The 27,670-nt window shown below is 41.9% G+C and overlaps 1 protein-coding gene across 2 annotated transcripts; it reads left to right on the top strand.

Moving 5' to 3' along the window:
• Positions 1 to 1,551: 1,551 nt before the first annotated feature.
• Positions 1,552 to 27,670, top strand: CTNNBIP1 (catenin beta interacting protein 1). Of its 2 annotated transcripts, none has more exons than XM_085242330.1 (5): positions 1,552 to 1,807; positions 15,465 to 15,553; positions 16,951 to 17,072; positions 17,590 to 17,680; positions 26,051 to 27,670. In XM_085242330.1, exons 3-5 carry the CDS (start codon positions 16,977 to 16,979, stop codon positions 26,107 to 26,109), a joined length of 246 nt encoding a protein of 81 aa, XP_085098456.1. In that variant the 5' UTR covers positions 1,552 to 1,807; positions 15,465 to 15,553; positions 16,951 to 16,976; the 3' UTR covers positions 26,110 to 27,670. The 2 variants fall into 2 exon arrangements, with proteins under 2 accessions (XP_085098456.1, XP_085098457.1); XM_085242331.1 differs by lacking the exon at positions 1,552 to 1,807 and adding an exon at positions 2,006 to 2,029.

Raw genomic sequence — 27,670 nt, 5'->3', positions numbered from 1 at the left:
TCCCTGTTCATTGCAGGGAAGTAGAACTAGATGATTTTTAAAAGTCCCTTCCAAATGGAACGATTCTGTGATTCTATGAACAGTGTTCTACTAAATCTTTGTCAGAGTTAGGAGGATGGAGCATCCATCGTATTCTTTGACAGTAAAAGTGACTGTAAAATGACAAGATGTGACCTTGCTTGAAAGCCGAACTTTTGCAATAAGCTTGTTGGTAGCAAAAGAAGGTGAGTCAGAAGCTGATCTAAAGTCAGTTGTTTTAAGAAAGCAAAACTCTTGAAGGGTAGAAGGAGCTAAATAGCATCTCTGTCTGCAAAAATTAATGCAATGTGTTACACTGATGCTATATAAGATTGCATTATGCTGTTTACAGTCAGCCAGCTAAATTAGAATTAAACTAGGATAGGAAAGCCAAACAGTACTTTATTGTGAAATTGTGTTTTGTCCATGATGCTAACAGGAAGAAAATTGATAGTATAGCAAAGATACAGATGATGGCTTAATCGTACGCTGCCATAAGATGCTCTTGGAAATTTCCCTCAGACTCGTGTACTGTGCTAATTAACAGTAATCCAACTGGAGGATCCCAGAGCGATGCTTCTGCATATTTTTTCAGCTTATGCTGGTGCTCCTGTGTTCTTTTCTTAAATAATTAATTATCATTACTGCCTGCTGTGCTGTGGGTATCTGCTAGTGATCTCAGATCCCAATGTATTTGCACCATTTCTGTTCCTGTCAGCAGCTTGGGTTTGCTCTTTGCATAGGCTTTCATGTTAAGACCTTCATTAACTGGCAGTGGGGTATGGATTTCAGTGGCATCGAGCTTTGATGTCATTAAGTAGCAAGCTGTTAAAGGAAGTGCCACCTATTTCTTGCTGTGACTGTTTTTATGCAATTAAGTTAAATACCAAGCAGAAAACAGACGCCTTTTAGTAAATAACACTTAGATAAAAAGGCTTTGTGTGCTTGCTGTCCTCACTGGTGGGAATTAGAGGGAAGCAGCACTGCTGTTCAGCTCAGCAGGGAAGGGAAATGCAGCTGGGTGACAGAACAGAGCCACATTCGTGGTTCGTCTTCAGTTACTCCTATTTCCTCCCTGGTCACTGTGCTGTTACTCTGCTTTGGTCTGTGCCGAGACTTAAGATAGGGCCTCCGGTAGTGCTGGAACAAGCGGGAGGGTCTTGGAAGATAGCAGGTTCTGCGTTTGCTGGATAAGCTTGAGTTTGAATTTTGCAGTGTCTTTACAGTCTTAGTGGAGCACTCCGGGAAAGCGGCCACTCGCCTGGCTTAACATGAACGCGATTTGTCTGATGCGGCACAACCGGAGCGGTGCTCCTCAGCCCTGCCGCACTGCCCGGGACAGCGAGAGGGAAGGAGGGAGTTCGCGGGGACATCTGGCACTGCAGGGACGGCTTCAAAGGACGCTCCTGCAGGTCAGCGCCCGGCCGCAGTCGGTGCCTACAGCTGCGGGTGGCCCCGCCCCCTTTCCTACTGACCACGCCCTCTTTCCCTCCTGGCCCCGCCCCCGTTGCTGTCCCGCCCCTCTCCGCCTGGCCCCGCCCCTTCCTCCCGGCCGGCTCTCGGGTGGTGCCTGCGGCGCCGCCGCTGCCCTGGGCGCGGGGACGCGGCGGGTCCCTCCCCCGGAGCCGCCCAGGCGCCTCCCTCCGTCCCTCCCTGCCTCGTCGGGCCGCCGCGGTGAGTCACGACGGAGGAGGCGGCCGCTCCTCTCCGCTCCGCACGGCTCCGCTCGCCCGCGCCCACCGCCGCCCGCACCGCACCACCGCCGGGGCCGGCCCGGCCCCGCACGCAGGTGAGCGCGGCCGCCCTTTGTGCGCGGCGCCCGGCCGGGAACAAAGGCTCTCGCCCGGGCCGCCCGCCGCCCCAGGCCTCCGCGCCGGCTCCCGAGCCCCCTCCTGTCCCCGGCCCGGTGCGGGGCCGCAACCCAGGGACTCCCCGCACCCCCGGGCCCGGCCACGGCCACGGCCACCTGAGGAGCGGGCGGACGCTGCGAGGCCGTGGCCCCGGCGCACAGGTACGGGAGGTGCCCTGCTCGTTTTCTGGCATCATCCCTTACGTCATGTGGCACCCTGGCTCAGGGCGGCTGGGTCCCAGCCCAGAAATGGCTGCGTGAAGCAATTCCCTCGTCAGCGTGTGCTGGGGGCGGTGGGACCGCTGGTGTCACCTCCGTGAGGCTTCTGCAGCCCTCCGTGCCTCGGAGCCAGCACCCGCCGTGGTGTGTGTTGGATGGTGGACTTCTGTGGGTAATCTGGCATGACTCCAAGCTGCGTGTCTGCTCAGGGTCTTCTAGAGCATCTGAAGCTGCACTCTAACTTTATACTGGGCGTAAAGATGGGCAGTGTCTGCAGGCTGCCCGTAGCTCTATCTTGGAAAGATGCGTGAGCAGCATCAATTTCCAAATCAGAATGCACTTGCATGCTAGAAAGCAGACAACAGATGAGAGTTTCTGCGTAACATCCAGATGCCCTTCATCAGGGTATGTTTGACTTGTAGACTGATGTTTGTTTTCTCTCCCCTCAAGAGGAGGGTGTTTTGTTCTGCTGTATATCATCTTTTATTTGACCGTTCCTCATCTTGGTACATTTAACAAAGTAAGCTTTGATGCTCTCTGGGATGAGAGGAAGACATTCTGCAGATGTGATGTGATGGTTAATAAAAGCCACCAGGCCAGACACAGGGGGGATGTTAGATGTGCTTAGATTTTTCCTCCAACTTGACTTCTATGGTGATGACCACATCTTTGGAGTGCTTGGGCAACATCACCTTAAAAAAAAATATATATATATATATTACAAAATCCATATTTCCTGTTTAATTGTTGTTGGTCCATGAACTTGCAAGCTGTCAACTCCTTTTGCCCTTGATATTTTCAGAGCTCATGTGTGATATAAGGTAGCATGCTGAAGGAGAAACATTATGTAAAATGATGGGAATGAGGCTGTGCACTTAAAAGAACTTTATTTTGGAAGTAGGAGACCTTTAAATTGACAAAGCCCAGGTTTGCATCTTTTGTAAACCCGAGCTTCTCTGTCTTATTTTGAAGATTGCAAGTAGAATCAGATGGAAGATAGCGACCAGTGTACTTCAGCTAGACTGGAGGTGCTTCATTTTGGCATTAGCTGAGAAAGCATCATCCCTTATTGGAATTCCTATTGGAATCTTCTTCTATACAACTTAGAATTGTTGGTGAGGTGATTTGAATGCTCTTTTAGTTGATGTGGTGGTGCAGTGTAAGAGTGAAAAAGCTACAAGGAAGCCAGCAGGCCTGGGTGAATGACGGAGTAAAGGCCACTTCCAAAAAGTTAACTGGCAGTGATTGGATGAAGTTTTATGACTTACCCACAACTGCTTCAGTTAGCATAGCATTGGTTTAGTTCATTTGAAGCATTGCCAGAGGAGTTATGAGAAGTTAACACAAGTGCTTTCAGTGTTCCGTTGCATCCAACTGGGAGGGCACTGTAATCCTCAGAAAATGGTCCTGCAGCCTGATAGGAGTCTGGGCAATGTGTGCACATCAGGTGGAGCACTGCTGTCCCTCATCTATGTGCCTGCTTGCAGTTGTGTGTAGGGGCTTCATGTGCTGCACAGACAGTAGAGATCTGTGAGCAGAGGAGTTATTTCTTTGCTTACAATACTGATTGAAGCTTCTGTCATCTGAACAAGAATCAGTTAGTACTAGTAGGTTCCAAAACCAAACAACTGTGTGTATTGAATGAGGTGAGACCGCTGCTAAGGGCTGATGACTTGCTTTGAGAACTGCTAATTTGGAGATATCTATTTGTAATAACTTAATAGGAGTGATTTTTTTTTTCTCTACAGCACATTTATCACATGTATCTGATATATACCTTCAGTAAATATTTTGATTCTTAAGCTTGTTGTTGGCTATGAAGCATCCCTCCTGAGCGTCTGACCTAGTTTCAGGTGTCAAAGATGCACCAAAATGGAGTGCATACAGAAGCTTTGGTAAGCTTCTGTTGAGTATGAATGGAGAAACTTCCCATAGAGGCTTTTTAAGAAGGGAGGGATTCCTTCTTTTGTTGACCCAAGTGGATAGCTACAAGATGCTTATACTTAGCTTTTCAGATAGTGAGAGTCAACGACTTTGTAGTAGGCTTCCAAATATCTTAACAGTGATGATAAAAGTAGTCAGCCGTGTTCTGTGTTTCGCCTGTTACAGCTCAGAATGGTACTTCTGAAATGGAATGGTAGGATATTAAGCCCAAAATAAACTTTCAGTTTGTAAAAACAAAGATATAAAGAGCAGGAAAGAAACATAACACTTAATAGTTTTCACTGAGCCCTCTTTAAAACCTGTTGGTCCTGTATATTTTTCTAGTAGATGAACCAAAGTCTGTCATGTCTTGTAAGATTCTTTCTGAAGGTATCAATCTATAGGTTGTTTCCAGTTTGAGTGATTGGGTTTGCTGGGAAAGTATTAATTTCATTTGCAAGTATGCCAATATGTGACTAGCCCTGGAATATGGTCATGTTTTGATGCTGATATGTAGTGAAGATGTAAACTAGTATAACAGCGTTTTGTTACCTACCACATCCTAAGAAATGGTGGTGGTCAGATAGCTTTGGTTGTATGTATGTGAGAGAAACATGATACTCATAAGCTTTACATTTAATAAAAATCTTGGTACTGACAAACTTAAATTCATGTGGGAAAACAAAAACCAAACAATGTTTTATTACTGTTCTCAATGCTATTCTGTCTCTTAAGAATGGATGAAGCTTACAGTTCTTTCTCCCAATGTCTTCAATTGGCCAAAACCAGAAAGCAGTGAGACAGCACTGTTGGTTTTGCTCATTCTGCTCTGGTAGGTGAGAAAAAATCAAAGATTGGACAAATGAGGAACTTCAGCTGGTAATTGAATGAGTGGGATACTCATTCTGAGGTTTGTTGGGAGACACAGTGCTGGGAGAAAGGTATGTAACAAATGTTCCTAAAAAGGGAGAAAGGGAATTAATGGTTTCTGCTCACTAGTATTGATTCGATGGAATATAATAGTGCTTATATATAGTTGAAATGCCAGTTTGAATTTAAGAAGAGTGACCATCCCTCTGCTTCTCAGTGACCATCCTTCATGTTTTACGGAACATCACATCTGAACCTGTGTTTCAGAAGCAAACCCAAATGCCCAAAAATCTCATCTGGAGTTAAATTGATACAGAAAGAGCTCTAAAAACTTGGATTTGAACTGGCAGAATTCCATTGACTGAGGAGCAGAACTGTAGCCAGCAGATTCTATTGCACTAGAATCGTTCTGTTTCCTGCATTTAGACCAAGAGCATATTTGATTTTTAGAAACCACTTTCTCAATGCGTGATGAGCGTAAGTAACAAAAATAGAAGCAACTTAAGCAATCAGCTCTGTGTGACCATGAGCAAGCTCTGAGACTTCAACTCAATTTATCCTTCTATAAAAATGAGTTGACTAATTCACAAGAATGTTGTGATGTTTAATTAAGTATAATTGCTTTGCGTTTGAACTCACCTAAGTCTTGATTTAATGCACACAGAAGTCAGTGAGGAGCTTTTAATTAATTTCTTTGAGTTTTAACAAAGTGTACACACACCCATGTACACTTGAAGGAAATGTGACCTAAATCTTTGCTGCAGAGTGAGAGTGTAAAGGCTGAAGCAACTTGAAGTAAATTACCAATGGAGGCCTTTAGTGCAACTGGGAGGGGAATGGTGCAGTTCCATTGCTCTCTGACATCTGCTGCTGTAATAATTGAACTGAGATTGTTTGTGCTGTGTCTTACATGGGATGTTGATGATTTCGTTGTGTCTTGGTGGCTTGCTCAGTTGGTCCAGGAGGGTAATATCAGGCTTGAAGATAAATGTGGAAAGTGGATGTTGATGCAGAAATGATCAGTAATAATACACTTAAAATATAATTAGCTATAGGAATTGATGCCAAATGGAGAAAAGTAGGAGCATTCACATCAGCTTAGCTGCTTTTTTGGCAGGAATGCATGTAGATGCCAAATAATACTCATTGGTTTATGTGGAATTTGGGAAAGTGTTTGCTTAACTCCACAGGTCAGAACTGCCATTTTTTTAAGAGAACTTTTATACTGCATATTGGTCAGCAGCTACAGATGGCTGCAGAATGAATCTTTCACAAATCACGTACAGCTTTTTGCAGAACTTTTCTCACATTTTACTGCCGTGATTCTTAGTTCACTGGCTTCTACGAAAGATACTTTAATCCTTAAATAATATCCTTTGTGTAATAGTGCATATGTGTGAAGAAATGGTTTTGGCACTTTGCTTTTAATACATCCATTTCATTTTCTAAGTAGCTGCAATTTTTGACATAACTGCCACAAGCTCCTTGCTTCTGTTGATGCTAATAAGGATGTACTGTGATTGCACTAACAGTTTGGAAAGGGCAGAAATCTGTCTTGACCTGCAGTGATTCCTTTTGTCCCATTCTGTCATCTTCTGCCTGTTGCATACAGTGTGTTCCTCAGGAAGCTCTGGCAAGTGTGAAATCTCACAGTTTTTAACTTGGAAAAGAATCTGCCTGGTCTTTAGTGTTGTTTTTAATGGTCCCCGAGCTAACACCTTCTGTTAGTATTCATATAATTGGAGTTGGATTAGTCACAGTAAGTTTTATTGCATGTGTGATGCCCGTATTCTTGCTAGAATGGAACTTCTGTGTCTCCTTACATATATGATACTGTGAAACCATGAGTTTTAAGTGCTGAATTTTGTTAATCTCTGAATAAGTGACACTTGCCAGGCAGTTGTACCTTCAGCTTTCCACGAGGCTCGGTTTGGGTGCCTTTAACAAGAGTGCTTTCAGCCTGTGGTTCTTGGTTCCTGTGGTTCTGCTCCAGCCCTGAGTGGGGCTTCACAACCACAACCCTTAGAGAACTTGCAGTCAGTGCGTGCCTCTCTCCAAGCTGTCTGCATGTTAGTGGGGGAGTGCTGTCAGACAGTGACCTCATACAGGATTATTTCACAGTTTAGGGCTAATATAATTAACTGTATGTACAAAATTGTGAGTGGGGAGGAAGGAAATTGCATCCCTGTTCCTGAGAAATAGGAAGTCCCTTGGAGGCATGAGTTCCTTCCTTGTAATCTCGCTTTACCAAAAACTAGAGGTAGCAAAATGTCAGCAGTAATATTGCTTTGTAACTGAGAATTCGTGTTAAGTTTGCAAAGATTAAACGTTAGAATTGACAAGTTGCTTTTCTTCCTTTGTGCTCTCTCCATCTTTGGTGGCCTAAAGGAGGCAACCAAATCCCTTTTCATGTTGTTAGTCAATCCTTCAGAGAAGAGGTGAGCTGGCATGCTTCTGCACGAGGAGTTAGAAGAGCTCTATAGACCAAGCTAGTAAATGACCGAGAAAAGCTCTCACTGGCATTCTTTTATGAAGGTCCTAGGAATGGAGGTCTCTTGCCCATATTGTCCACTAATATCAATGATGTTACCATATGATTGAGGAGACAAAAGGTTCTGTGCTCTGGATATTGAAAAACGTCTGATCAGGGAACATATTTGCGTTAGGCAAATGGTCATTAATTCTTGACTTTAAACAGGATGTATTAATGAAATAGCTCTTCAAATGGCTTAAAAACCTAAGCTATATAGGTTCAAAACTGAAAGCACTTCTTTGGTTGTGTGGTTTTTTTTTATTATTATTATGCAGAAAGTAGCACAGGATTGTGATATTCTTTTTTCTTTGCCTTTGAAGGGCAAGGTGAGTAGGTGTTGGAAGAGATGTATTCATCAGTGTTTTACAGCCAGTATTGATGTATGAAGCCAGAATGGTAAGGCAGTGCTGGTAGTCAACAGCTATTAATCTCAAAGTGTCCTTGGTTCTGACACTGTATTTTGCTGCAGTATTGCAAAACATTAAAATGCTAGTCACCAGCCTAATAACAGCTCACGTTTTAATTGCTTTACCAAAAGAAATCCAGTTAGCCATAATCTCTGCTATAAAAGAGTTGTAGTTCTTGTCAGTGTGAAATGCATGTGATCTGTCATTATGGTGTTCAGATGTCCGTACAAATTACAGGGCAACGTAAGTCACGTTTTGAATTGAAAGCTATCTCAAATATGCTGGGCATCTGTAGAAAGATACTGTGCTGATGAGTACCAAAGAACTGCCTGTAAGTATAATGGTGCTTCAGCAAGTGGAATAGTGCAGGGAAACACATGCAGTAGGCACTGCTCACCATCTCTGGTTTACCAGAACAATGCAGCGTGCTGAAAACTTGGTCACTGGACCTCAGAAGCTTGGCTCTAAATATGGCACTTCTGGGTTTAGGGGGCTGTTACTGCAGGCTCGTTAGTTGAAGTTGCATATGATTGTTATTTTAATTGCTTACAGGTAGTTACTGGTGTTCTGTGTGTTCTGGTTTCGGACCGCTCCATGTGGGTTTGTGACTGTTAGTAATGTCACTTGCCTTTTTGTTAATGGAGGTTGAAACATGATTTTTTTGCGCTATCCAGAGGTTAACAGCAGTTTAATTTCATAAATCTGAATGCAATTACAGTATTGAAATGCTGGAAACAGATACTGAAGTGTTTCTCCATTAGTGCTGCCTGGTAATTCTGAATGTACAATTGTTCACGTGTGTTTGTGCTCTGTGTTCCATTTCAAGCCACTTGAGAGTTACTGAGGAATGCAGAAAAACCATCGTACACCTTGGGCATCCACAGATGCTTGCATCAATTTTGACACTGTACTCTATTGGGTAGGAGGATTATGAAGCTATGATAGGCTTATTTTAGGTTTGTTAGGAAGACTGAACTGATTTATTGCTTCTATGTTCACTTAATCCTTTCAGTGTTTATGGCGTAGGGCGTTTGCGTCCCATGAATTAAGTTGCATTATAGCCTATTGAGTTTGGTTTCTGTAACATTAATGGCAGTCTTCAGGAAAACCCACTTATAATGCTGATGGTCTGTAAGTCTTCAGAAGATTGCAAGTTTGATGTTATGACTTCTTGCAGAGCTTTGAAAACATGATTTCAGTCTTAATGCTGAGTTCACAAGAAGGTCGTATGACCGCAGTTGTTGGTCTGGATGCTCCTTGTACTCCATGTGTGTGATTGTGCATTCCCTTGGGGCTGTTCCTGAAATGAACACAGGGCAGACATGTGCTACAGGAGTCTGACCTTGGTGTCTGTAATCCAAAAACACCATACTTCATTGGTGGAGATGTTATATGGGATATATTTTTTTCTGACTTCTCTTGTTTTATGCAGTTTTTAAATGGAAAATATTTTGATTCTAGTGAGGTATTGATAACATTGTTACTTATTTCTGGTGCTTGTTGTTTTCACTAGTTTGATTCAAATTAAGTTCAAACTATGGAAACGAAACCAGTGTCTTCAGGTATCTCAAGTTGTCTGGCACGTTGTAAACTTGGTTTTCTCTTTCTGAAAAGCTAGAATATTTATAAGGAGTTCAATGGAAAGCATTGTTTTGTCTTGATGATGGATGCGTAACACTTTTGTTTTTTACAGCCATGATTCTGTTGTTTGGGATACCCAGTAGTTAAAGTCATTAGCTATCTATCATTATGGCCTAGTTTCCTGTGTAGAAGGTTTGTAGCTTTGTTATAAATAAGGGAAGAGGTGCAGCGAGCCTCTGAGAGAGGTGCTGGTGATCAGGACAAGAGCAACGCTTCGTTTCAGCTGTTGGAGATCATCTTGGCTGAAGTAAAGTATTGCAGTGCTACTTAAAAGTTGTTTCTTTGGCTTGGGATAAAATTTGAGTATTAACTGCTATTGCTACGTTTTGTAACTTTTTGAAGCATTTTTGGCAAATTCCTTTTTTGAAGTATGAATACCTTGGAGATTGAAATCTTCAAAGGTTTTGTTGCTGTTAATACATTTAATTTCAGAGGCTTCAAGGTGACTGCCAAAAAACTGTGCCACCTCTTTTAAACACATGAGGTGTGAGAGATGTCTTCTGTGTTTTTGCTGCTGTGCTAAGGCAGCCAGCATGAATCTGGTTTGTGTGTGCCTGAAGGTCAGGACACGAGCTGTAAATCCATGAAAATGGTGATTGTAAAAGTAGGATGGCAGCTTTGAGCGTTGATGTAAGAGTAACTTTATTAAACTGTGGCAGTGGTTTGGGCTGTTACCTTCTTGAAGATGGAGGACTGCAGTGGTTTTGTTTGAGTCAAATTCTTACACTGAAGAGATGTGAATTTATCATTGGAGTTCCAGCTGGAAATGGACTGAAATCTGACGCTGGGTCCAGGTTCTGTGATAAAGTAGAAGATAATGCTGGATTTAAAACAATAAGACAAAAATAGACAAATACTTCAGCTCTTATTGTTCACCTATAAATAGGTAGCTGTTATGAATTCTTCCTTGCCATATCCCTCTGGAGATGGAAATTAATCCAGCCTCCAGCTGCCTGCGACCGAAGGTCATGAGTCAGATAGAATTAGAGGAAAATTGTTAGCAGGATTTTGCAGACTCTGCTTCCTGACTGGAGGTTTTGGGCTCCAGCTTGGAGAACTTTCAGTGCTCAAGCTGCTCTCTGTAAAACAGTATTTGGAAATTAACAAGGCTTCAAGGTGCTGCATCCCTTTACGCTTGGAATTTGCCAGCATGACTGTATTTTAACCACTGAGTATGCAGTGGTGTGGTGGTGGGAGCTGGCAGCTTCACCTTGGGTAATGATATCAGAGAGTGAAGGGGACCTCCTCATCCCAGCTGTTAACTCCATTTGTGCAGTGCAAATGAAATCTCTGATGGTTGGGTTGTTCACCATAACTCCTTATCTGAGCCTTTATAATCCTATCCCAATAACTGAGATTTTTTGCTGCCTCCAACAGAACAGATTGAAGAGAAAGCTGTTTCTGTAGCTGAACCAGCTCCTATTGGATTCTGTTTGGTTGCATCTAGAAATAATAGAGTATATTAAAAAGGTAAGCAGCTGTAACCTACATCTTAAAGAGATTGTCAGGTGGCTGCTTTAAGTGCCCTAAATTATTAAGATTGAATATGTAAAATATTACAATTACTGACACTTTACTGCCTATTTCGCCCTCAATCTAGGCTGTGCAGGCTGCTCAGTTCCACTGTGCTGCTTTCCATACCAGTAAGGTGGGGGCGTTAAGAATGTCAGCGTTAGAAAAGTGTTGGGGGAAATAACCAACAGAAGGAACAAAAGCTCACCTGGCTTTTTGGTTGGTGTGTTGCATGAAGTAAGCACGGCCTTTAAGCTGAAGCAGGGTGCTGCAGTAACTTGCTTTGTGCCAAATTTGCAAACGTTCGTTTCTGAAATCTGTTTTTTTTCCTGTTGGGATATGAGATGTCCTTTGGTTCATTTTCTGGGGGGAAGAGGCAGGGGTGTCAGGAGTTGAGAAATTGTTTATAATAAATTTTTCTGTGGCTGTGCCCAGAAAAAAAAAAAAAAAAAAGCCCTCCCAGGTTTTGAGTTGGAAGGAAAGGAGGTGGAAGCGAAGAAAATGGTTATAAATCTGTCCTTGTTGGTTGCTGTGTGCTGGAATCCTCCTTGACTGAAAGAGCTCAGTCAGAGCAGCTCTGGCCAGCAAGCCCGAGTTTCCTTAGGAGCTGTTTCCATCTGTTCATCAAACAGAGCTGCTCAGCTGGGTTTGTGTCCAGAGTTCTCCCATCTCTGTTTTTTTAAATGTGTGAACAGTGCCACTGATGTTCTAAATCTAGTTAGGAAAAAGGTGGGAGGTGGTGAGCTGGAAAGGTAATATTTTAATCTGTGTATTACTGTATGGTTGTGTGCAGGGTTAGTGGTTGAAGGAAACCCTGTGTGGTTCTTCCATTTGCTTTTGAGAGGGATTTTTTCTTTTCATGATGAAGTTTTCATGGCCATGAGCAATGTGGACAGGTGAGGGAGCATCCTTTCCGTTAGCAGAAAAGTTAATACTTAGTCCTCTTGTCAACATAACCACAAAGTAGCCCTACTTCTCAGATGCACATAGACCTACTGGTTCCAAAATAAGCCCATTTTACTCTTATCCCAATTTACTGCCTCTCTAGGAAGTGCAACTTCAGTCCTTCGGTGAACGAGGTGGTGTTTAAACTCTTCCTTTTGTAAAGGCAGAGGCTCGTGTCTGCTGCTTCCACTGCTGGGTAGGCAGAGGGCTGGGAGCAGGGATGTCAGGCATGCAGGGCTCTGCCCAGTCCACATATTGGGCCTGGCCAAGCAGAGAACATTCCTGCGATGCTCACCCAGCCCTTCTGCAGGCAGAGTGATGGATGGGGCAGCTTTTTTTAAGGTTTGCTGCTTGGAAAAGGGAGACCATGTGTTTTAAACCCAAATTTGACACTTTGGCAAAGCTGGGCTGGCAGATTTGGATGTAATATGTGGGGCTTCCTCATTCATTATTCTGTCTTGTGAATCATATTAAATATAAATGAGAACCAAGTTTCATTCCCTGTGTGTGCCAAGCAGGGGAAAATGAGGTGACCCAGTTATGTCCATTTCACAGCCTGTTGGATGCAGAGGGACCAACATAAAGGATTTAGTCATTTAACGCAGTTTAGTGAGAGATACAATTGTTGCAGCCTAAAGGACAGCTTTTGAAATGCACAGCCTGGTCTTTTTCAGAAGGGAGGAAGTTGTTCTTATCTGCCAAGCGGATGAGGTGCTGAGCTTCGCAGTTCACCTTGCTGAACCGTCATACCCGGAGAGACCAGTTCCAGGCCGGTAGAACAGCGTGTACTGATGGCTTCATCACCTTGTGGCATCTCTTCCTTTAACAGTAGTAATTCAGGGTAGACTGCCAGGAATTGAGCTGAAACCCCTGTATTTCTTGGCTTAGACCAGTAAGTGCCAATGGAAGTGCGATGGGGTTTCTGGATGGTTTTGTGTTCTGCTTACTGAGCGTGAAAGGCACTTCTTCTGCAGAAAATTTAGGTTGAAATTGTTATTCATCCAGCTGAATCTTTTTTTAACTGAAAAGGAGGTGTGGCTGACAACCTACATTTGTTTCTAGATTCACATTTTCCTAGGCCCATGCCTTGATCGTTCTCTTGAATGAGCAGCATTCGTGCTCAATTAACGCAGTGGAAATTCCTTTAGCCTGGTATGTTATGTTATTCCATCTCCCTGTTTGGGATCACACAGATCAATATCTTGTCTTTCAGGGATTTTCTCATTCTTTCTCTTCACCACTTGTGGAGACAGAGGGACAGCAAGTCAGAGCTGGGCACTGGCAGGATGAGCAGCGGCTGGGCAGGAGCAAAATGTGGGTATGAGTGAGGACAGAGGGTAATTGTAACTGAAAGGAAGAATTAACCAGAGCTGAGAAGTGCTCTGGGTGGGTTGCTGTGCAGCAGACAGGTCTGTTGGGGCTTGAGATATTGTGAGTGTAACTCGTTCTGGTGATGATTCAGCTGTTCCTCAGCTGTCTTGCTGAACTTTCTCATATTTTGCACTTCTTCCCTCCCACCCCTAAAACACACAGTTGCAAAATATTTTTAGATCTTATTTCTTAGGATTTGTTGGAGATGAACAGGAAAGTGTTGGTGTATAAATGAAAATGGTGGATGTGTGAGCTGATGTTCGTAATAGCTAGGAATTGGTTGGTACAACAAAGTCACCAGGTCTCGTAGTTGTGTTTTGTGCATTTTAGAAAAAGTAATGATGTGATTTATTTGGCTTTCTTCAGTCATTTTGGACCTTTAGCAGTGAAGGTGCATGTCACGCAGAACACTCACACTATAGGTTAGCAGGGAAGCTCTCAAGATACAGCGTGCAGGCGTGGTGCTCTGCCCATTGATTTGCTGAATTCCTGAATTTACAGGGCTGGGAAAACATTTCATCTTCCAGTTCTGATTTGTGTTTGGTGTTAAATACAACAAATGCATAATGTTAGTGATTTAGGGGAGGATTGGGGGTTTTAATGGTAGCCATAAATACTGTGTTACTGCGAGTAGGATGTAACACGTCTCAGAAGTGGTTTGCTCCTATGAGCTCGGCTTTTCCTTTAGGAAGCAGCTCTCACAGGTGTGCAGGAATATCTGCACACTGCATGGGGTTACTTTGAGGTGTGTAGGAATGAGAACAGCAATTAGTTACTGCAAATGGTCCTGTTGTCAGTGCTGCAGATGATATTCCTTGGGACTGCATATTTAGAGGGCAAGAACAGTGAGAGCTAAATAACAAGGTATGATTTAGATAACTCAAGCGATTTCTCTCCTCTGGAGAGGTGAAATGATTCTTTTAAATGATAAAATGCTAAAGCTCAGCTGCCTCCAGCACTTGTTAGTTAGAGCTGCTGCAGAGAACATCTGGGTGAAGCTAGCAGTGTTTTGAATGCAGCCTTTTTCTCTGATGAATCTGGTATACAGAATATTGAGTGGTAGGAGCTACCCCTTCCTTGTTTCTCTGCTAGTAATGACCTCTGCATGGGGCAGTGAACAGCCCTAAAGGACATTTCATTAGTCTAGCTCTGCTTTTACATACTGACATTTAAAGAGGGGGAAAAAAAAAGAAAGGAGAATATGTTTAATAATTGTAAACTGGAGTTTGTTAACAAATGCTGTGGATGTGTGCATCGTCTCTAACCAGATACTTGAGTACAGCAGCTTATGGTAATTAAAACACACTTCTAGCTGTGATGCTGTCCTGAGTAGCAGGCTCTTGCTATTTCATAGCACATAACCCTGCCTGGGCTGAGGGGTCACAGTGGTGACCCTGAGGGACCCTGAGGTCCCTTCCTACCCAAGCCATTCTGTGGTTACTGAAGACTTGAACTACCACTCCGTTTGTGAGCTTGAATCATTTGTCTTACGTGCTAACATGATGGACAGGAAGAGTTGTAAACTCTTCTTGAGCCCTGGTACCCAGTGTCAGATGTGAAATGTGCCACGGATACCTGTCACAAGTCCAAAAGAAAGAAATAAGAACATGTAACTGTTAGCTGTTGTTGGCTGAACACTGAGGTTGGTCTGAAAAATTTTGTGCAGAAGACTTTCTGGCCCAGCATTCAAATGCCAGTCTTGTAATTACTATATTCACATAACATATGCATAGTTGAAAACAGTAATTTTGGTCGAAGTCACCATGCTTTCCATTTCTCCATAGTTTTCCTCAAATCTTTGGTAAGCTACGCCTGTTTTTTTTAATCTAGAAGAAATTACATGTCACTACTTCTGTTGGCTTTTGTGCTTAAAGCTTCTCGAGGGCTGCAAAGCTTGAATGCCTCCCATTCTCTAGTGATTGGGAGTGTCACTGGTATGTACAGGGTATGAATCTTGCAGATGTAGAATGAGTTACCTTTAAAAAACTTACTCTTTAAATATAAGAAAGGCCCTACGAACTCCAGGCAAAGCTTTGCTGTTAGGAATTTTGGCTACACCTTGATATAAAGCAAACTGAGCTGCCAAAGGTATTAGGTAAAGTTTTCTGCTTTTTTTTCTTTTTCTAGGTCTCAGCTTTTTATGTTCCTGTAATGTTTTGCTTCTTTGTTTTCACAGGGCTGTTTTCTCATACTTCTTTCTCCAAATCTGGCAAAGTTGGGAGTGAGCACGTGGATTATCTGATCTTCTGTGGTTTTTAGAAGCAGGTATGTTGGCAGGGAAAGTTCTTAATGTTGTACTCACTTGGGAGTGGGCAGGGTGGGGATGAGGGAACTTTCCTGATTTGTGTACCAGAAAAAGGATTGCAGGGTTAGGGAAATTCTGCTGGTCACATTGCATGATGTATGGCAAATTAATTTAACTTTCTTGGGAAAGCCAAGTGGGTAAGGACTTCAATAAGGCTTTCCAATCCTTCTTTTCTAAAGATGGGTTGTATTGTTTTAGAGCATAGACCGGTTTTGCAAGTGGTTGTGGAAATGTCCTGATGTAATTGCACAACATATATGGTGGGTAGCATTTGTCATCCTGAAGAGCATCTGCATGTAGCAGCAATGGAGAGGTGTTTTTCAGTCTCAGTATCGTTTTAAGACTGTTGTCCTACTTTTTTAACTGACAAATAGGAAAAACTGTGGTTGCTGAGACTTTGACCCAGTCTGTGCAGTAAATGAAGAGCAAAGCACTATTGCTCTGTAATCTTACTTTATACATGTGTTGCAGTAGCTTTTGACTTGTCTGAGTACTTTTTTTTTCCCCCCATGTTGCTACTGCCTTTGTAAGGTATTTCCTGAATGGGAAGGTTTCATATTTTTTTGTTCTTCCTATTAAACATGTAGGTCATGATGAATCTATCTCAGTTAAAATATGCTTTGGAAGAACCAGATTTAAAATAGAAACATTACATCACCTCTTTTAAAGTATTTGATAAATTAACAAACGACTTGAAGGCTGTCATGGGGAAAAACATGAATAACTAAATGTATTTAGTGCAGATCTTTGATTTAGATCTTTGTAATGCCCAGTGTGTAGTGGGATACTGAGTGTGATCTCCTGAGCTGGCATGCAGTGGCATTTTCTTGATGCTTGTATGTAGCGCCACCTATTGGTAGATATTCCATATCACTTCCATTCTTAAACCGTAGGTGTGTTGTAAAAACAGAAGACTTCAGGCTTAAGAGTTAACATTTCATCTACTTTTATTATCCAGCGTGTGCTTCATGGCTGTGTGTTCTGCATCCTGTTTTCATGTTGGCTGTTGTTATTTATGTAGAGGAGAAACAAAAACACAGCTCCTCTGTCAGTAATTCTTTCATCGAGGATTCACGTAGCTCTTTCTCTACTTCTGCAGTAATGTAACAACAGATAATGAGCCAGTAATGTTTGAACATCAGCCTCTTTCAGTCCCTGAGTTGAGCAAGGCCCAATTCAATTATTCAGATTTTTTTCAAGGATTTCTCTGGTGAAGCTTATGATTCTTCACACTTGTAGTCAGTAAGTGTTCTGCCTGCTGCTGAAAAATAGTTCAGGAATTAAACTTGCCTGTTGTTCCTATTATACCCCATTCTCTGTTTTGATTTGTCTTATTCTGATCTTATCACATCTCCAGGAAATCCAGGAGCTGGCAGGAGGGGAATGAACCGTGAGGGCGTCCCCGGAAAGAGTCCGGAGGAGATGTACATTCAGCAGAAAGTGAGAGTCCTACTCATGCTGAGGAAGATGGGATCAAATGTAAGACACTCTGTCACAGCCTGTGCTTTGTGGCTTTCCAGATGTAATTTTGTAATAATTGAGGTAGTGCTCACTGAGATGGGTAGGTGATGGTCTGGCTTTATTACTGAGTTGTTTTAGCTCTCACTGATTTAGCTGTTATCCTGTGATTAAATACAATTGAGGTTGGTGTTTGTTTTTTTTTTTTTTTTGCATAAGTATGAGGGTTGTGGTGCTTGAATCTAAATCTGAACATCTGATTATGTCTCTTATTTCCAGCAAAATTTTTCATTATTGTGAAACCAGGAAAATAAGGTGACTGTTTGAAAGTGACTTTGAATCTCTCAATGAATGTGGGATGTACCAGTTTGCAGCTGTAGCCTCGCTGGCATTACAATTTATCTGAGTAATAGTTAGCTTAAGTGGTTGAAGATTAAAGTAGAGGTAACTCTGATGTTTCCTACTGGAAAGTCATAGATGATATCTTGAATTTTTCTTCATTTTCCTTTCTGCTGACCAACTCTTTGTACGTTTTCAGCTGACTGCCAGTGAAGAGGAGTTCTTGCGCACATATGCAGGTGTAGTGAATAGCCAACTTAGCCAGCTGCCTCAACACTCAATTGATCAGGGTGAGTGCTGGGTTTGTTTGCCTTGTGTTCATTTCATTTGTGAGAAGAGTTGCAGAAAATACTGAATTTAGGTTCCTATCTTTGTGTAATAATATACTTCCTATTTAAGCTCATCTTGCTATTTGAGGTATGTAATTCATTTTTTTTGCTCTAATCTTTGGAGAAGAACTGGAGTGTAATGTTCAACAGAACTCAGACTTTTGAGGTATGGTACAGACAGAGATAACTGCTGCTGTGAAACTTCCATACTTGTCCTGGTAAATTGTGATCTGTTTAATAAACTATTTTTGTTAGTTGCCATACGGTGTTATTTTAATTGGGTTTGTTTGGGTTCCTATTAAGGAGATGAAGTAGGTGTTGCTTTTGTGAATTCTTTACAGAAGTCTTGGTAAATAATTCTGTGATGTTATTCTGAAGCTGCAGATCTGTTCTGAACTGAATGCTGCTTTCTGCATGGCTTTTTTTTCCTCTTCATGTAGGCCCTATGCCAGATCACATTCATAATGTGGGATTTGGTTTGGGAGGAAATTTTTTCTTGTGCTGGAAATAACTGAGTTGAGGAGAAATTTAATATAGATCTGAGACATTTAGAAAACCATAAGAAAACCTGTATAGACTTGCACTTCTAAGCGTGTATTCATTCCTCACATAGCTGGGGGATTGATGCAGATAGAGATGCTTGTGTATTTTGGCTCAGAATTCCTAAACTTTTCTGCCAATCTCAAATGAAAATTTGCCACTTTCTTCTCAAAAACTGAGGAACACATTGAGATAAGAACAACTGCATTTGTTACCAGAGAGCTGTGATGCTGCCTCCAGCAATTGGCTTTTGTCAACTTTATTCCTAAAACAGTTACATTTCACACAGTTTAAAATAAAAAAAAGAAAAAAGTATGCTGAATGGTCTCAACTTTGGCAATGAAGAGATACTGAGAACCGGAGTCCAGCCAGAGGACAGAGATACTTGCACAGCTGTGTTCCTATACATCTTCATCTAACTTCTTTGTCTAAGCTGTCTGGTTTTATTATCTGTAAAATTAGCCAACTGTTTTCTTTTCAGAGGGCTTTGGAGACTTCATTCTAATATTGTTGGAGTGCTTCAGGATTCCTGATGCGGTGTTGTAGAGAAAGCTCAAAGTATTGTGCTTCTGGTTGCTTTCAATCTGTTAAGATAACATTAAGAAGAACCCCCAAAGGATGCTCTTTCTGATACAGGCCATAAACTTGCAGCTGAAAAAATGAGTATTGACATAAATTTTAAACTGAATCAAAAGAGAGATCAACAGATCAACAGTTAGTTGTTTATCTAGACTCCTTAATCAAGCAATACAGGAAATCTAAGAACTTTATACTTCGTTCAAAAAGTTGTCTTTGTTCCAGACTTGTACAGATGCCAAATGATTTCTGTCATCGTTCTCTATAAATTCTTGAGAATTCTTTAGACTTCTTCCCTAGGGAAGTGAAATCCTCCATGTTAATGCTCACTTTGATCTGATCTGATGCTGCTGTCTTTCTTGTGTGATTTGACCCTGTGATCCACCTTCAATCCTCCCAAGTTATAATTAAACTGTTGGCCTCACCATAAAGGTTTTTCTTTGTAGAAGAAAACAGAAGAAAGAAAATATTTAACTCTTCAGAGAGGTGGAAAAAGCCATCAGTCCTTTCCGTAACCAAATATGCCATCTTTCCAAATTAATTGGAACTTAGCACGAAGAAAAATTGTAATGAGGAAACCAGCCAAATAACATTTTCTTTGGAGGAAGGTGAAGCTGCAGCATGCTGTAAAGGTGTAAGCAACTGTAATTTATTGCTCAGGACTTTGATCCCCAGAAAATTTCTGCAGGTTTGTAGTAGTTATGCTAACACTGCTCTTTGCTCTTTTTCCTTCCACGGTTTTTCTTCAGCACCAGTCACCAGGACCCTTTGGCTGTAACTTAGTGTAGATGAACCATTGCTTATATTCATCATGAAGTTATCCAAAATAGATTGGAAAAACTCTGTAGGTGTCCAGTTTGCCACCTAAAGGGAGATTTCATCTCCACTAGATGGCATTATCTTGCACCGAAAAACACTATCCCAGGTCCCAGCACTGAGGTACTCTAATGCTTTATTTTCTTCAAGGTTGCTTAAAGGAGTTTTCTTCCCTACTTCTCTAATGTTTGTTTCCTCTGAAAGATTTTTTTAGTCTTTATGCAGTTTGCCACACACACACTAAGAGGTGTTGATATTAAGGAATTACTTACAAAGACTTTCTAGGTTAGTGATTTCACAATCTTCCTTCCAATAAAAGGACCAGTTGCTTCCAGCTCCACCAGTCGTTAGAGGCCTTTTTCTCCAGCAGGCACACATGGGGCAGAAAACTATTTTATACTCTTTTCTTTCCCAAAAAGGGAATGACCTTCTTGACCCCAAAAGCTTTGGTACAGATCTGCACATGTTAGTGCATCAAACGTGCTGCAGTCTGGACCCACATATGCAGAAAGCTCTATTTTGTTTTCGTTAAGAATGCAGGTGGATGGTCTTGAGTTTTGTAAGTACATCACAGTCTCATTAATTTTTATCTTGTTGTGTATCCATGAAATACTGTCTTAGAGTGGCTGTCTCCCTGTGGTCCCTCACAGAAGTTACCCAAGGTGAGACCGCTGAGCTGGTCTCTGTGTGGTGCTCCCTGCTGGCTTTGATACAGATCTGTCAGCTCCTTAGTTGAGTCTGTTTGGTTGCAGAATGACTTCCTGTGGTCGCTGTGTCCATGCATAGTTGCAGCAATGTGACAGTGCCTGGGGGTTGAGTTGAGCTGATTGCATTGCTGGATGTATTTGTGTAGATCACAGGGGAATAACTGATGGCTTTCTGCAGTATTCCAGCAGATAGAACTGCACCCATTTCCTTTTGCTATCTGTATGTGTTTCAAACTTCACTTTTGCAAAGCAGCATATATTAGAGCAACGTATTGTAGTCATTCAAGATTCACAGATAAATATTTCAGTCTTAAAATAATTCTTTCTATTCCAACTCTCTCCTGAACCATTTAATACATGAATTTAACATTAATCAAGAGCCTAAACCTTCGTACCACATTGTTGATTTAACATTATAGCCATTTTGGTTTTAAATCATTTCTGTAATATTGTTAACACATATATGGAAGTGCAAAATATATGACATTTTTCTTTGCTGAAGGACTTTTTTTAGCTGACACCTGTAGGTTTTGTTGTTGTTTTTGTTTTCATGGCTCCAGGAATAACTGAGGAACCTGAAGCCATCCCTCTGCAAACAGTGTCTGTGCTGGAGGGGAGGATTTGATCAGGAGCTGTTTCAAGATACAGCTTGTTAGTCTTCTTCCCTGCATTGCAGCATCAACTAGAGCAGCTCAGCCTCGTTAAGTTTCTTGAGCTTGAAACGATGAAACTGAAGCTTTTTTACATGTTTTTAACATAAGCAAAACACTTCTCAGGAAGTGAAGTACACAGAAACATCTGGAGGGGAAAAAAAAAATCCTGCTTCTCAGTTGCTTAAATTGCTAAATGGTAGGCTAGCACTTGGCTGCCTTGAGTCACTGCTCTGTGGTATATCTGAAAATGGAAGCTATGCAGCTAGTAAGCCCAATATGTGAATTATACTAAGACCTTGGTGATTACAGCACTGTTGTTCCTATAGCAACAGGAGTGTCATGCTGGTTCTTGAAGAAAGCCAGTCCCTTAGGGAGGGCAGTGCTGAGATGCAGGCACACGCCTTGGCTGGGTTAGACACACTCTCTGGATGGTGGGGTATTAAAAATGGATCTAGGCTGCTCATGGAGTTAACAGGAGGACTGCAGAAATACCAGATAGTGGTGGAGAAATCGAGATATTAGAGCTCTTCTTAGCACAGAGTGTTTCCTTCCCTCTGAACACCATGCATGTCTGACTGCGTTCCTCCTTTCAGCAGCACGTTGTATTTTTAGAATGCCAGACTAGCAGGATATTAATACTGAGAGGTTCACAGAAGAGTTAATGTTTAGCATGCAATTGCTGGATGGTGATTAAAGGAATGTATATTTAAAGATCTTGGGGAAAGCAAAAAGATAGAGATATAGATATAGATATTTTCCATTTGGCATCCTTCTGACATTCATAGCACACTTACCTTTCTGATCTCCGAAAGCTGTTCAGGTTTATTAATTTTGCAGGTGGCTGTAAACAAAACAGTTGTACGTATCTGTACATCATTTCAAGAACACTTGGACCTAGCAGCAGAAGGTAACATCTTGCCTGGGGTCAAGGCAGCGTGTTCTTAATCCAGCTTGTACCCTACTGGCTTGATGTTGCTGCCAGTGCATCCTTGCTCTGGAAAGGTACAAGTTAAATGTTGTTAACTGTAGGAGGGATAGGGGTGTGAAAGTGTAAGGCAGAAGTGGGAAAAGCATTTTTGCGTTCAAGATTTTGAGGCAATGAATGTTTTGCTCATTAAGGAGGATGACAGGTATTCTGTTGGGCAAATGCAAGTCCCTATTTCAGTGTAGAAATGCGTGCCCAGAAAAGGAGAGGTTTGTGCAGGGAGGAGTTGTGTGTATAGAGTGCAGGGTACACGTCAGGTATACGTGTACCTCCATTGTTCTATACATTAATTAGTGGAAGTGCAAAGCTCAGTGGAGGATGTGCAAAAAGTAAACATGGCCCACAGTCCTATTGTCTTGGTTGCAGATTTCTGGCAATGTGCAGCTTAACTTTATAACCTGTGCTCTGGTTTTTCAATTTTTTACTTGATTAGGAAGAAAACATCCTCTGTGGGAGCTGAGTGAGACTGTTGCAGAGGCCTTATTAATTAGTACTTTAATCCCTGCTTTCCTTTCAGTGCATAGAAACCCCTACTCCATTCTCTGGACATGTGCTCATGTAGAAATACAAACAAGTGGCTATAGAAGTGCTTAATGAGCAGCCTTACTCCATGGGTTTCATTTAGCTCTGTCTAGCTTGGGTTTCAGGACTGGATGGGAACAAAACCTGCTCTTGTGCTGAGAAACATGGATGGACTATTTCTAGAGAAGTGTCTCCGGGTTTTGTTTTTTGGCTACAAGGTATCTTCAGAAGTATTGCCTACCAAGTGGCTCCTGGAAGAGTATCCCTTTCAATAGCAGAGTGCACTTTTGCCCTTACTCAAGCAAGATGGATATTATGCAGCAGAGAAGCTTTTCATTCTGCTTTCAGATCACTGAAATAACACTAGATATGCTTCTCAAAATCACACAGTGCCTTCTCTTTGAGGAACTCAAAATGCTTGACAAACTCATTTGCTGGAACCTTTCTGTTTGTATTGGAGACGACAGGGGGTGAGGTGAGCTGGCAGACTGGCACTGCTCTGAGGCACACGAGGTGGGTGCTGTTCTGCTGGCTGCTGTGCCTTGGGGTTACCTAGCTGCTCAATGGTCTGCCTTGAAGGTATTAGCTTTTATTTGATGCATCAAATGGTCCTTTGTAATGCGATTGCCTGAGGCTCTTGCAAATGGTACTTTGCATGTATTTCCTGCAGATGAAACCATTGGTTCTTCTGCTGCAATAGAGAAAGGATCTGAGGAGGGAGCTGGAAGTAATACTGCTTGCTCAGAGTTATGCATAAAGTTGCATAAAATATGCATAAAGTTCATTCTTTACTGATCTTGTATGGGGCAAAAAAGCCTCCAAGGTGTTTTCTTCATGAGTTCATGCAACTTTAAAACTGCAGTTATTGTAATTACATCAGTGACAAGGCAGGAATGCTGAAGTAGCTTCTGTGCTGTTAGCTTTGGTTGTGGAAGACTGCAGCCTTGAATTCCAGGCTAATTCTCCATCCCATTGGTCTCCATTGTCATCTAGGATGCGTACATACCTAGTAGTAATGCAGTAATGCTATGGGCATTTAAGTATTTGCCACATTTTTATGCTGTATTCTTTAGTCTTGCTTTATTCTTCCAAATAGAACATCATTGTATAATTTGACTTTTTCTGCTTTCTGATTGTATTGGCAAGCTGTGCTGCTTCTGTTCTCTTCTCCTGTTGAGTCCAGGCAAATGGCACATTACCAGCTCATGCTGACAGTGTCACTGGCATTGAGGCTGTGCCACATGGGCCCAGAATGTGAGAACAGGAACTGGTGAAGTGAGAACCTGCACTTTGGTGAGAGCTATTTTGATTGTAAAGCCAGAATGAACTGCAGAATTCCCGGCGTCCTTTGCCGAGAGCTATTTCTGCTCATCATGTGTTTCCAACTGCTGTTGGGTCACCACAGCAAGCTGTGCAGAGAGCAGCACCGAGAGCTGGGCTTGCTCAGGGCAGGCAGGAGTGCTGCCCAGTGGGTTTGTGGGGCTGTGCAGCTGGTAGGGAATGATATTGCTACGGGAAATTCATGAGAGTGCCTGTAAAAATGATTTCGTTCATATTTAGCCTGTAGAGAGGGGAGATGTCAGGAAAACAATCAACATCTGTTAGATAATCCAGCTCATCTCCGTGCCCGTGCGACGTCAGCACTGATGTTGCTGTTGCTAGGCTGCTCCAGCTGCTCTGGGCTCACATAGCAAAGCCTCTGCAGCTTGAAAGGGGATGCATACAAAATGCAGAGGCATAGGCTGTGCTTCATGTGAACTTGCTTTGCTAATGATTTCAGTATCGTTACTCCCTCTCTCTTTTTGGCACAGGCTTGTTTTTTCAGAGTCTTTAGAAGTAAAATCTTTTTCCTGTAGAGGCCAGTGGCTGTTGTATTTATGGTCTTAGAAGAAAAAATATCATCATGGCAACTTGTGAATTCAGCGCTGGATTCTGGTGCTGGGTGCCATTAGTGTTTTGATCAAGGAAAAAACAGTTTGTGGAGGAGATGAAAAGTGAGAAGGCCACAGGGCTTCTATGTGTTGGCAAGAGGGAGCGCAGCAGCGGTTTTTGATGTAGTTCTAGAAAATGTGGGCCCTGCATATGAAAAACAAATTACTGCTCCGTACTTAATATTTCTTCCTTTGAGTACATAAAGCAAATAAATTGTGAAGTGTGTAAAAATAAATGTAGTCACATTTCATAAGCACTGATTTAGCTTTTAAGGGTATTAGCAGGGGGGAATTAATCACCTTCTCTTTCTCTCCTTTTAAGTCCTTTTTTCTTTCTGTGTCACAACTAAAGAGCAAACTAGAGAACTGAGAAGTGACATTCTGGCTGGCATTCATACAGCTGTAACAGATGAGGACTTCTTGTTAGCCCTCTTTTACCTTGTGTGCAAGGGTACAGGGCAAGTTGCTTGGGGCACACAGCTGAAATCTGCTGCTGGATGTACTGCAGGTGGAAGGCTCTGGAGAACTTCATGTGCTGATGCTCCATCCATGCTGAATCTGAGCTTTCCAAAGCCTGGTAAAAGATATCTGCAAAGCTGATCAGTGATCTGAATGGCACAGGCAGGCAGCGTTGCTCATAGCATTTCCTACTTGGTTGTCTAATCCTTTAATAGAGGCTTTGAGGAAAACCTTATTAAGCAAAATTATCCCAGGCAGACCAAATTAATTAATGAAGGCTAAAATGGTCATTTTGAGTCATCTGTTGTGCTTAAGTGTCTCAGATCATTTGATTTTTAGAAATTATACAGACAGTGACTGGTGGTTTCATCATATTTTCTAATTGATTAAATAAATGCTGTTAGAGAATCTACAGATGAAAGAGAGCATTTGCTTTTATCTGACTTTGTTGAGGATCGAATTTTTACCAGAAATGAAAAATGTTGCATTCAGCCCTTCAGGGTTCTTTCCCAGTTCTTGTCTAGACAAGAGATATTGATTTAAATTGCTGATTTGACACTACCACGTGATGTGCTTTTATTTCCCCATTGTCCTGAAGAAGTTTCTCCTTAATGCCTGTTAGATCATGCTCTATATTCAGGAAGTCTAGGAAGCTGATTTTTTTTTTTTTCTTCCAAATATCTTGTGTTATCTTTTTGAAGAATGAGAGCGTAGCATGGAATGCTCTTTACAAGCCTTTATCAGACATGATTCTCCAGCTGTTTAGGGCTTCCTGCTATAAGTGCCCACTTGAAATATGATGGAAGACTTGGAGATGGTTCACAGGAAGGTAATAGCACGTTAGAGGACATGAGTTTTGATGGCAGTAACCTAGCTGATGGCCTCAATTGAGGAAAAGAATTGAAGAACTGAGTCCACACACTGAATTCTTCTGGAAGAGATTTCTTTAGATTAGGGGAAAAAAAATTGCTTAGCAAAGGTAAGTCCCAGATCAAAAATAAGCAAACACAGCCTTCTGTTCTCTCTGTGCTCTTTTCTTTCCTGTTGATTTTATGCACGTACAGGATTACAGTTTATCTGCATTTATCTACTGTTCTTTAACAGAAGTAATCATGGCACACATTCTTCTGTCTCTATTACAGGTGCTGAGGATGTTGTGATGGCATTTTCCAGGTCAGAGACAGAAGATAGAAGACAGTAATTACAGGACACCTGAATGACACAGAACTGGAGAGAACAGTGTGATTCCTGAAGATAGAGGAGGATGGCTGAGCATTAATAAGTTCCTTTGCCCACCCTAAGTTTTCCATGGTTGTTCTCCTCCTTTGTAATTTTGCTTCCCTTAGCCCAACCCTCAGAATGCATCTCACAGCCATCTGTTCCTATAAGTTTTTGCTACTCAACTGGGCTGTGTTAAGTAAGGACAAACCTAAAGGTGTATTTTTGATTGGCTCAAAGGGACAGACTGTGATTGGCTAAAGGAAGACAATTTTTAAACTTGACCAATGAAAACCTTTTCTCTTATTTTATTTTCTATTCTAAAGTCTCTTGACATCCTACTTCTAAAGAAGCTTTTCATGCTGTGGTGCTTATTTAGGTCAAGGTGAATTTGAAGAGGGTTTGATTTGGCGGCGTAGAACTGGAAGCAAGTTGTGGTTGGTTGACAATGCAAATGCTTTATCTTCAGTTGGCTTGCAGGTGTTTTGCTGACATCAACATTTTCATTGCAGAAGGCTGATGTTTTGGTGCGTTGGCTATTACTTTATCCTTACTGACTTGGGGAAAAAGACAAATGTGCTTTGCAATATTTATTACATCTATACATGTATACACGCTTGCTTGTTTGTTTTTGTTTGTTTCTGATTGGCTTTGAAATCATGTTTTTCCTTCCCTCTTGTCTGCAGTGTTTCTGATGCCATCAGTTTTTCCATACTCATCTGCTCTGTGGCCTCGAGCTCTTTTGGGAGCATGTGTTGAAAGTGTGTTTAGTTCAGTAAGCCTACCTGTTTCAGCTGGAACATGGAGATCACCGGCCATTCTGTGCTTCTGTGTGGGCTGTGCTGTGAACTCCTGGTTAATCTGGTTGTTCAGGTGGCTTCACTCTTTGCTTCTGACAGAGGAGCTGTAGGTATTTTGCAGGAATTGCAAGAATGAGATCTATGGCTGTGACGTGAATTTGCCAAATTTGTATAGAGAATATGTGAACTTGTTTAAAATACAGCATATAGTTCCACTTTAACCTTTTAATTGCTGCACGAGACTAGCTCTCATACAAGGGAAAATTAATGATCGTTAATTTATAGCCAACTTTCACTGGGCTTTAATAAACTAAGTTCCTAGTCACTTGAAAAATTATATGTGGTTTGGCTCCCTGAGACTGTTTGGTGAGATGGAAATTATCTAGATCCTGGATAATAGCATTTTTCTCTAGGCACTGGTCCAAGAGGCAGCAGCACTGCATTAAGCTGTCCAATGGTGAGTGACGAGTGACACTCAGGTTTACTATTTAGTAGTTGCAGGGCCTTCAGACACATACAGATGCATTTACAAACTTAAAAACCTGCAGTGAAATTAGTGCACTGACTGTTCAGGAATCTGCACATAGACTATCAGAAGCCTAAAATTCCAAGCACTGCTGCCTAAAACCTAGCACTTCATTTCCTCTGGTGTGTGCAGGTCATTTGTACAATACTTCCAGATTTTCCCATGGGTTGCACTGATTTTAAGATGTTTGAAAACCTATTAAAGCAGAAATCCATTCA

The sequence above is a fragment of the Meleagris gallopavo genome, chromosome 23, assembly GCF_905368555.1.
Source record: "Meleagris gallopavo chromosome 23, MGAL_WU_HG_1.1, whole genome shotgun sequence".
Lineage (NCBI taxonomy): Eukaryota > Metazoa > Chordata > Aves > Galliformes > Phasianidae > Meleagris > Meleagris gallopavo.
Note: the sequence above shows the minus strand (reverse complement) of the source record. Positions and strands in the feature narration are given on the sequence as shown.